This window comes from Gekko japonicus, unplaced genomic scaffold, assembly GCF_001447785.1.
Source record: "Gekko japonicus isolate JY-2015 unplaced genomic scaffold, Gekko_japonicus_V1.1 scaffold678, whole genome shotgun sequence".
In the NCBI taxonomy this organism is placed as follows: domain Eukaryota; kingdom Metazoa; phylum Chordata; class Lepidosauria; order Squamata; family Gekkonidae; genus Gekko; species Gekko japonicus.
Genome location: NW_015164685.1, coordinates 336,172 through 347,040, shown reverse-complemented (window position 1 = coordinate 347,040; position 10,869 = coordinate 336,172). Strand labels below are relative to the sequence as shown.

Sequence of the window (10,869 nt, the reverse complement as noted above, 5' to 3'; positions counted from 1 at the left end):
AACTGGATCTTGTTTTTTTGGGGGGGAGAGGCAAAAGTTATCACACAGCCCGAAAGATGACTCTATTGGAACTGCCACAGTCCTGTGTACCTGGAAAATAAAAGCGAATATTCCCTCTTTGCCAGTCAGTATGCTGGCTTTCATGAAGAATCCCATTAAATACTAACACATGCATCAGAAGAAGGTGTGCAAAAGTAGTTAGGGGGGGTTGTACAAAGAGTTTGCAGTGGATGTTAGCCGGCAGTGGGGGAAAGGAATACTCTTTTCTCCCTATAGAGGGTACAGCACTGTGAAATTCATATTAATGAAATACCCTTGCACATTAGATCTGGTTTTTGTTTAAAACAAAATGTTCCTTTCTTTAACCAAGTTTACTGTAGTTCTAAAAGCAGTGTCTGTACTCCCCCCCCCTTGTTTTTTCTGCCCTTGACACGTGGTTGTCTGCAGTGCAAACGCATCCTTTTTGATACCATTTTAAATATGTAAAATCAGTTGTCTTGTAAATATCTTATAAAGAAAAAACATTTGTAAATACCAGATTTGTGGCCGTTAATGTTTGCCTTTTTTAATTTTTGCTTCAGTTCATTTAGGTTTAACAGTGTTAACAGGGAGTATTAAAAGGAATTCTGCTTGTATGTTTAAAACAAAATTGGAACAAATCATTTTTTTTACAATAAAATGAAAAACATGAATGCTTTTGTCATGCTTTGAGCCTCGGTTGACAGCTCGAGTAAAATTCTGGGAATGACAGTCCGCCACTGTGGAGGTAGTTTCATTCTCTGACTCCAGATAACTTTTTCACAGACAGCAGTTGCACACACAAACTATAAAGACTCCTGTAACAGCTTAAATACTAACATAGTTATCATGATGTCAGGTTTGATGAGGCAGAGCCATCCTTTGATGGTAGAACAAGACCCAGTTTCAGTCCCTCCAACTCCAGTAGAAAGGACCTCGGCTTTCAAACCTTTGGAGAAATCTGATAGCAGCCTTGCTTCAGTTGTGGGGCAGAGGTATCAACAGCTTGACTCTATAGCCTTGTACACACAGCCCCTCCCATCTGTTGCCTGAAGGGCAGAAGGGGCATAAGAGTGCTCCCCCCCCCATCATTGCTGGCTCTGAGGCAGGGTCCACATATATGCTCCTTCCCAGTGAACAGCATGCTTAGAAAGCTGTGTTGCTTATCACAGGGAGGGTTTGTACACGTTGACATTGCGTCTTTGCATATGCGCTGTGCTGGGCCAGTGATGGAGAATCCTAACTCTATCCTAGCTAAATGTAACTACCGAACGGTCTTAACATTTTTCTTTCTTAAATCTGAATCTCAACTATCCGCACTTCACCCTGCGCTACTTCGTGGCCCTTCAACGCCGCTGTCTCTTCCACCCCGGCCCAGCCTACCATGTCGCCTACCTAAGCGTGTCCCCCTCCTAGGAGAAAATGGCCGCTTTGCAGGGTGGACTTCGCTGGCATGACATCTCTGCTGAGCTCCTTACCTTTCCCGAGCACTGCCCTCCCAGACACCACCACCAGTCCCCACCCCCCACCCCAGTCGTCAGGAATTTCCAAACCCGGAGTTGGCTACCTGGCTCTCCACACCTGGCAGGTAAAACTGGGCTCCACTCAGCCAAAAATAAAACAAGGAGGCGCCCCCCCCCCCGGGCTTGTTTAAAGCCCTGTTGGCCTTTGAGGCGCCACGTGGTTCGTTAGTTTGCCGCAATATGCACAGGGCCCCCCCCCCTCTCCTTTTGCGGTGTTCTTGCCGCACACGACTCCAGGAGAATGCGACGCAGCTGTCGCAACGCGAAGACGTCATTTCAAACCTACGCACCTACGTCTCGACCGCCCGCGCGGCTAGCCGAGCACCTGACGCTGTTGCCGAGGCGTCCCCTTTTCCTTCCCGCCCCTGGAACTGGGCGGAGGGGCGCGCAGAGGGGGGGGGTGGCAGAGCCCGCGCGCTCTTGACGTCACCGCATCGCCGTCATTGGGCGAGGCTCCCCTCCCCCGTTCCCTTAAAGCTGTATCGGCGTTGAGAAGCACGGGATTCTAGGAGTTCGCGCGAGGGAAAAAAAAGGGAGGAGGGAGGGGGGAAGCGCGCGCGCGCGCTTCATGCCGGTGATTGTAGTCTTTCCGCGGCCGAGAAAGACGCCTCCTTTACCCGTCATTCCCCCCGCGCCGTGGTCGACCCCGCCTCCTTCTCCTCAGAAACGTTTTCGCTTCTGGTTTCTTCTTCTCCTCCTCCTCCTCCTGTCAAGATGGCGGACCGTCGGCGACAACGAGCCTCGCAGGACAGCAGCGAAGAGGACGAGTCTGACTCGCCGCCCGGCAGCGGCGCTCCTTCCCCGCGCGGCACTCACCGCCTCGGCACGGCCGGGTCGGTCGCCGGCGCTCCCGGGAGCGGCCAAGGCGACGCGGAAGCGGTGGTGGAGGAGGCCGTCGCCGCCGAGCCGGTGGTTGGTGGAGCCAGCCCGGCCGACTCGGAGTGTGTGAGTAGCGGGGAGGACGGAGCCCGCTTCCCAGGCAAGAGGCCGCGGCCTCCCGCTCGAATGGGACGCTGCAGCCCCGGGTCTCGCCGAGCGTTCGTGGAGTGACTCGTTCGTTCGTTCCCGGTCGTCTCCAGGCCCGTAGCCGGGATTTGGGGGCTTGTGGGGCAGTTTTATTTATGGTGGGGCTGAAGTTCTCAGTGCGGGGAGAAAACCCACCGAGCCTATAGGAAGCGGTTACCAGGCTAGAGCTCCAAATTGCAAGTCTGTCAACCACTTTAGAGGACAGTTCTCAGCTGCTGCATGCCGACCTAAGCAACAGTCCTGAGAACAAGCCAGCAGGTGGGGGTGTGAGGACTTCTGGAGTCAAGAAAGCTGACACTCTCTTAAAGGAGACCAGTTTCTAGACACAAGAGTTAGAAGGGATCCTAGAGGTCACCTACTCCAACCCCTTTGCTCAGTGCGGGAATTAGTCAACTACAGCATCCAACCCTGCTTAAAGGAGAGCACAATTTTTTTTAATGATTGAAGAAGGCATTTATAGGAGAAATTCTTGTGGGGCTTTGCCTTTAAGAAAGGGGGCAGAGCCCCCCAAAGCCCCACCATAGGTATGGGCCTGCTCACCTCCCAACCAGCTCAGCCACATTCTGGTTTTTATTTACTTATTTATTCTATTATTTATAGTCTGCTTTTCTCACTTTTACTCAAAGAGGATTACATATAGCAAGTCAGTACAGTCACAACCGATGGGACATTCAGTATGTCCAGTGCATTAGGACTGAAGCATAGCATAATTATTCACTTGACATATTAAGCAGTACCGAAGTTACATAAGCAGGATCCTACTTACAATATATATAGCAGTCAAGTTACATAAACAGGATTCTACTTACACAAAGCTATATACAGCTGCAGGGGCATAACCAGGTTTTTTTTTTTAGGGGGTGCTTATTAAATTAAAGGAGCAGGGGAGGGAGAGGAGTAGCTCCTTACCCCACCTTCCGGCCAGCGTGGTGGCAGCGGGGAGTTTGAATCTCCTTCCTCGCTTACAGTGGGAGGGCAACCTTGGTCTGGGTCTCCTCCTCGACTCGGGGTACTGGGTCCTCTTCCTCAGCATTCCTCCTGGGGAGGGGTGGAAAGCACTGACCTATCTGTGAGCAAGCTGCAGTGGATGGCCATGGGGCTGAGGACCAGCCACCCCACCCCCTTGCAGCACACTGCTCCAAGTCCAACATCGCCACTGGGCAGGGAAGGCACGTGGAACCCTGGGTGTAGACAATGCCTCTCCTCCTCCATCATCTGGCAGCCTGCTTGCCCGCTGCTTCCGGCACACCACCTCCTGCTGCTGCCACCCTGGCATGGCTTAAGATTTGGGTGGGGGCGTTACAGATTGGGGAGGGGCCCTGTACAGCAGCAGTATGGATCAGTAGTCCTTAATAGTTTATCCAAGTAAGTGTGTGAACTGTTCTGTGCAGTAAAGCCCTTATTACCTGTGCAGAAAAGCTTGTTTGAATAGTTCAGTTTTGCATAATCTGGCTCCAGGCAGTGTGAGCTGAGGCTTTGTCAGTCCCTTGCTGCTGCACCTGCTCCATTAAAAGAGATGAGTGCCTCTGAGTATATGCAGAGTGGTTTCCCTGCAGCCTAGTTCCTAGAGTAATGATTCCAGGACTAAACTATGTCACTTTTCCGAAGAGCGGAAGCAGACTGCTGTGTCAATAAGAGATGCACTTTTGAGCATGGGGAAAGTGGTTCCCCCCCAGCTTAGTTCCCAGGGCCTAAGAATTCCAGGCCCAAATGATAGTGCAAGATTTGAGCCCAGTAGCACCTTGAAAGACCAACAAAACTTTGTAAGGTGTAAGCTTTCCTGAGTCAAATCTCACTGTCAGATCAAAAGCTAATACCCAGGAAATGTTGTTGGTCTTTATGGTGCTACTGGTCTTTGTTCTGCTACTACAGACTAGCATGGTTACCTGCCCGAAACCAGGCCCAAATGATGTTTGTTTAGGGACATTAGAAATTGCCTGCTCCACGGAAGCTGTGCTGCATGTGTGCAGAGTGACTTGTCTTTCTGATGGCTTACTCCAGCTAACAGCAGCTTCTTTGTCCTCTCAGGAATCAGTCTTTCCCACTTCTCCTGCCTGAGACCCTGCTAGGGCTTGTATGCAACGTGTATGCTGTACCCTTGAACAGCATTCTCTCCTCTGCCTTAGAAGAACGGGTGGCTCATCTTTCCTAATAACGTGTGAGGTGAAACAACTGCAGCTCAGATCTTGGTGGCTTTATGTCATGTGCATGTGTGCAAAGGTGGCATCTCAGTATGTGATGCTTGCTGCGGGTCATCACCTTTGCTTTATTAAAGGCAACTGTGAATTTCCATGTCTAAAACCTGCAGAATGTTTCTAGTGTAGAAGGCCGGGAAACAGCTTTGCTCTCACTTGGTGAACCCTCAGTGCAGGCCTTCCCTCTGGTCTGTAGTAGACATTAGATTATTTTATGAAAAGGACAATGTTCAGCACCTTTTATTCCCCCCCCCCCCAAGGAGTCCATTATTGCATAAAGAGGTGCTTAACAAGACTGTGTGGATGGGAGGTTTTTTAACCTTTTTTTTAAGCCAGGAGATGTTACACTTTGAAATGTTGTCGTCTACAAAAATTTAATCCATGTGTGTATGCTGAGTGCCGTTACGTTGCTTCCAATGCTCCCTGTAAGCTGTGGAATCCTGAGAGCAAAAATTCTACTTTGTGAGCTACCAGCATTAAAGTTGTGAGCGAGCGATTTGGCTGCTGCATAAATCAGTTTGATCTGGAGCCATCCTTCCTGAGCGAAGACAAAAATGTGTGAGCCGGAGGCTAAAAAACTGAGCTAGCTCACGCTAACTCAGCTTAGAGGGAACACTGGTTGCTTCCAATTTATGGTGAATTAATGCCCTCCAGAACACCCTGTTGTTAACAGCCTGCTCGGGTCTAGCAAACTGAGGGCTGTGGCTTCCTTGATTGAGTTGATCCATCTCCTGATGGGTCTTCCTCTTTTCCTGCTGCCTAGCATGATTCTCTTTTCCAGTGACTGTTGTCTTCTCATAATGTGGCCTCAGTTCAGTCATCATAGCTTCCAGGGAGAGTTCAAGTTTAATTTGATCTAGAACCCACCTATTTGTCTTTGGTGATCCACAGTATCCATAATGCTCTCCTCCAACACTACATTTCAAAAGAATCAACTTTCTTCCTGTCAGCTGTTTTTACTGCCCAACTTTCATACTCATACATAGTAATGGGGAATACTGTGGCATGAATTAACTCGATGCTAGTCATCAGCAACACATTGTTACACTTAAGAATCTTTTCTAGCCCCTTCATGGCTTCCCTTCCCATTCTCAGTCTCCTCCTGATTTCTTGGTTGCAGTCTTCCTTTTGGTTAATGATGGAACCAAAGAATAGAAAATCTTGAACAATTTCAGTGTCTTCATGCTCAACCTTAAATTTGTATAATTGTCCTGCTGCATTTATTGTCCTGCATGGAAAATGACCTGAGCAGGTTGTGTTAAGAGAGGCAAGATAAAAAACAGACAGCGAGTTGAATAGTTTAGGGTAGAGGAGCTTGCAAAAGATAGTTCGTAGGCGAAGTCCTTTGTGACACACGTGGCTGCCTCCAGATATAAGGATGATTCGTGTCTGATTTTGTGTTTTTTAACTATCCCTTGAGCGCATCCAAGCAGGGCTCTGGCTAACCTGTTTTGTGGATACTGAAATGTCAGAAGTCCAAAAATACAGTCTTGTTTTTTCCTCCAGCAGTTGTGTGTCGTTTGGGCTTAGTGTGTATCCAGCGTGTGAGATCTGGGCTAAAAATGTCAAGCTTATCTTGGGAACTATAGGTTATCGCTCCAGACTGGACACTTCTGTGATGCAGTGGAATAACTTTTGCTTGGTTGGACAATAATTAGCTGCTGTTGTGTTCTTGACATCTGCTTCCCTGGTTCTGTGTTTCTTTCAGGACACGGTTCTCAAAGGGGGAGGCTGGCCCTTGCTCTTGGGAAACCTAGGTAGTAGCTTGGGGGTGCAAGCAATAAGAGTCCAATGGAAGAAAGCATCACTACAAAGCATAATGCAGCTCAAAAGAGGTGAACAGATGGAGGAGATGAATGTTAGTAAGGAGACGGCAGCAGGTACCAAAGTGCTTCAGGCCTTAGCAGCCCTTCCTCCAGACTCCGCCTACTCCTTTTTCCAAAGAGAAGACACTGACAGTGTAATTCACATAATAGGTTTTTCCTGCTTTTGGATGAAACCATTTTCCTGGAGGAGGATGGAGAAAGATGCCCTTCATTTCTCCTGGAATGTTTTGCTTCTCTTCACAGGTTTGCACTTTTTGTTCTTGAAGAGCAGCCCAAAGAGCTGTCTCCGGTCTGCCCTGTGATGTGACAGGTTGGCATTCGTGAGGAGGTCTGCTGACGAAGAGCGCTCTTCTCTTCTGCTTAGAGCTGAACCTTGTCAAGCCACCTGTTCATCTGTGGTGCATCCTATGGTGCTACTCGTCTAGCCGGGAGTAGTGGCAGGCGGGTTGAGGACCATTGCTTTACTAAAGTGACTGCAGAATATCCTGGAAGAACAAGTGCCTCTCTAATGAGGAACTCTCTTGTCCATGAGTAAACTTGATAAAACAGTGATTGCACCCGGGGTTTGCTGTGTGGACACCACCAGCTTTTCTTGGGTGACATCAGCATATGCTGGTATCAGCATATCCTAAGGAAGGTCACCTTGTTGCTAGAAGAAGCCTAGTGGACCCCAGAGGCCCAAGGGATAAATAAAGTAATACAAGTAGTCTTTTAAGAGATGGATAAAAGGTATGGGAACATTGTGCTAATCTTCTGAAAGGTGGAAAAATGAATTACTAAGAACGTCAGAAGAGCCCTACTGGATCAGACCAGTAGTCCATCTAGTCCAGTATCCTGTCTCACACAGTGGCCAGCCAGTTCCTCTGGAAGGCCAACAACAGGGTGTAGAGGCTGAGGCCTTCCCTTGGTAAGAACACAAGAATAGCCAGCCTTGCTGGGTCAGACCAGTAGTCCATATATCCAGTATCTTGTCTCACACAGGGACCAACTAGTTCCTCTGGAGGGCCAACAACAGGGCATCAGGGCCAAGGCCTTCCTCTGATGTTGCCTCCTGTCTCTGTGATTCAGAGTCTCAGTGCCTCTGAATGTGGAAGTTCTCCTCAGCCACCGTGGCTAGTAGCCATTGACAGACTTACCCTCCATGAATCTTATCGAATCCCCTTTTAGAGCTGTTTATTCCTGCGGCCCTCATGACATCCTCTGGCAGCAAATTCCACATTTTAATCATTCTCTGTGTAAAGTAGTGTTTCCTTTTGTTTGTCCCGAACCTACCACCCATCATGTTTATTGGATGCCCTCGAGTTCTAGTATTTCGGGAGAGGGAGAAAAATTACTGCTCCTTGGCTTCTTGTTCAAGACAAATATAAAAGGTGCACTTTGTAATAAGTATTTGACAGACTTTGTAATTTGATTAGTGACAACACATCTCTTTCACTGCTTACTCCCAACTCCAAATCATTAATGAACAAGTTAAAAAGCAGTGGACCAAGTACTGATCCCTGTGGTACCCCACTGCTTACCCTCCTCCACTGGGAGAACTGCCCATTTATACTCACTCTCTGTTTTCTATTAATTAGCCTTTTGTTTGTCCCGAACCTACCGCCCATCATGTTTATTGGATGCCCTCGAGTTCTAGTATTTCGGGAGAGGGAGAAAAATTACTGCTCCTTGGCTTCTTGTTCAAGACAAATATAAAAGGTGCACTTTGTAATAAGTATTTGACAGACTTTGTAATTTGATTAGTGACAACACATCTCCCCCTCATCCTGCAGCTCAATCTTCTTGCACCTTCTAGACAAAAATATATATACATATTTAAGCTGTTTTTCTTCTGCATTCGTCTCTGTAAAGTAATGGTGTGCTCTCTCTTTCTCTTGTATAAAACAGGAAAGCGAAGACGGCATAGAAGGAGACGGTGAGTGGGGATATGCTTTGTTCTGAGCAAATGTGAATGGAAAGGGAGGGTCAGAGGTGTGCTTTTGGCAGTGTCTGTTTTTTAAAAGAAGGTATACATTTTCCTGTCCCAGCAAGTGTTCTAATACTGCCCACCCTCTCCCTTGAGGTACAGCACTCATTGTTGGGATAGGTGCTTGCTGCTCCAGACCTTCTGCTTATAAAAGCAGATGTTTTGTCTGGTTTAACAAAGAGGACGTTGTGCCCATGTGTGTTGGAGGGCTGGGACTTTGGATAAGCTTTTGGAAGCTTAGGGCCTGCATAGCCTGGTTGTAGTGTTAGGATGTGGGAGGCCCGGGTTCAGATCCCTGCTCTGCCGTGAAGCTTGCTGGGCAATTCTGGGCCAGTTGCTGTTTCTCAGCCAGGCCTATTTCATGGAGACATTTTGAGGGGGGGAGACCATGTGAACCATTTTGAGTTCTTTAAAGGAAAGGAAAGGTAGAATATAACAAGAGTGACGCTCAAGGTGAGTAGCCGTGTTAGTCTGTCTGTAACAATGGAAAAGTGCAAGAGTCTAGTTGCACCTTAAAGACTGACAAAACTTGTGGCAGGGGAGGAGCTTCCCTGAGTCACTGCTCACTTCTTCAGAGTGACACTGGCACTGTTATGCATCTCATCTGAGGCACAGAGGACATTTTTCACTCTCTTCTGTCCCAAAATGAACAGTAGCAGAGGCTTTATGCACCTCAGTTGGTCTGTCCTTTATACAAGTTGTAAAGGTTCCCTTGCTCGAAAGCCGGTCGAATCCGACTCTAGGGTTGCGGTGCTCATCTCCGTTTCAAAGCCGAAGAGCCAGCGCTGTCCGAAGACGTTTCCGTGGTCATGTGGCCGGCATGACTAAACACCAGGCGCACGGAACGCTGTTACCTTCCCACCGAAGTGGTACCTATTTATCTACTTGCAATTTCTTGCTTTCGAACTGCTAGGTTGGCAGGAGCTGGAACTAGAGACAGGAGCTCACCCCGTCTTGCGGCATCCGGGTCTTGAACTGGTGAACTACTGACCTTCCACAGCCTGCAGTTCAGCGTCTTAACCACTTGAGCCACTCGCCAAGTTGAGACTTGGGCAAATGGTCACCAGCAGCTGAAGTGTTTACAGAAGAGCTTTCCCAAAGTCCCTCTGCTGACTCTTAACAGAAGGGGTAGTGGTGCTTTGCTTACCCCTTGGGCTTGGCTTGTGGAGTGAGTCAGCTGTGGTGGGGCCCCCGGTGCCCGGCCCCCCTACTCCCTCTCAAGGCCTCATGACTTTTGGGGAGAAGCAGGGGAGACCCCGCATGTGCCTGCACTCCCAAGCAGCAAATTCATAGCTTGGAGTGCAAGCGCACAGCCCCCACTTCTCCTCCAAAGCATTTAATCTTTAAATGCCTTGGGGGAGAAGTGGAGGGAGGCCCCATGCATGCCTGCACTCCAAGCCACGAATTCACGTCTTGGAGTGCAGGCATGCGGCCCCCCAACTTCTCCCCCAAAGAATTTAAAGGGTCCTTTTAAATGCTTCGAGGGAGAAGTGGAGAGAGGAGGCCACATGTTCACCTGCACTTCAAGCTGCCAGTTCGCTGCTTGGGGAGCAGGCACACATGTGGCCTCCTTCCAATTCTCCCTCAAAGCATTTAAAAGGGACCCTTTAAATGTTTTGGGGGAGAAGTGGGGGCTGTGTGCGAATTTCAGTGCCTCCCGGCTTTTTAAAAGGCCCCCCCAAATGGAAAAATCCTGGCTATGGGCAGTGGGCACAGCCGCTGTCACTAGCCCTCCAATTCATGCCCCATTCAAAATACAGTTCCTGTTACAAAACCGAAGGAGCCCATGGCAGTGTTCCCTCCTTCAGTTTACCCGCACAGTCACCCTGTGACGTAGGTCAGGCTGATGGTGTGCAACTGGCCCAAGGTCACACAACAAGCTTCCACCACAGAGTGGCAATTTGTACCCGGATCGCCCAGATCATAGTCCGACACTAACCACTACACCACCACAGTGCACATTATGTTCTGCTCCCCGATACCTGGCTTCTACTTCTTAAGTAAATATTGGGTTGTGCCACTTAAATCCTTGAAGGGTATGTAGTATTTCAGCTTGCCCCTGTGCTTAAAAATGGGAATAGTTGTGAGAGCCTGTCTCTTGAAGATGTTGGGAGACTTTACAAGAGAGTTTGCAAAATGTTGATGTTGATTCTTTTTGTTCTAAAGTCACTTAAATTGAACGGTCACAGGCCCCAGGATTAGTGGTTTGTTTTTTCAAAACCAGAGAGGCTGGTATAAGAAAGTAACCCATAACGATCCTACTGTGCAATTAAACCAATGATGGGTTTGTTCACTAAGCGTTACTAGTATTCCTG

General features: G+C 48.5%; 1 protein-coding gene across 1 annotated transcript in view; it reads left to right on the top strand.

Moving 5' to 3' along the window:
- The first annotated feature begins 2,221 nt into the window (after nt 1-2,221).
- CASC3 (cancer susceptibility candidate 3) overlaps nt 2,222-10,869 on the top strand; it is a 31,565-nt gene continuing 22,917 nt past the window's right edge. Inside the window, exons 1-2 of the mRNA XM_015409344.1 lie at nt 2,222-2,486; nt 8,476-8,503. Coding sequence (XP_015264830.1) covers nt 2,256-2,486; nt 8,476-8,503 — 259 coding nt within the window. The 5' untranslated portion in view covers nt 2,222-2,255. The remainder of the gene's footprint in view (nt 2,487-8,475; nt 8,504-10,869) is intronic.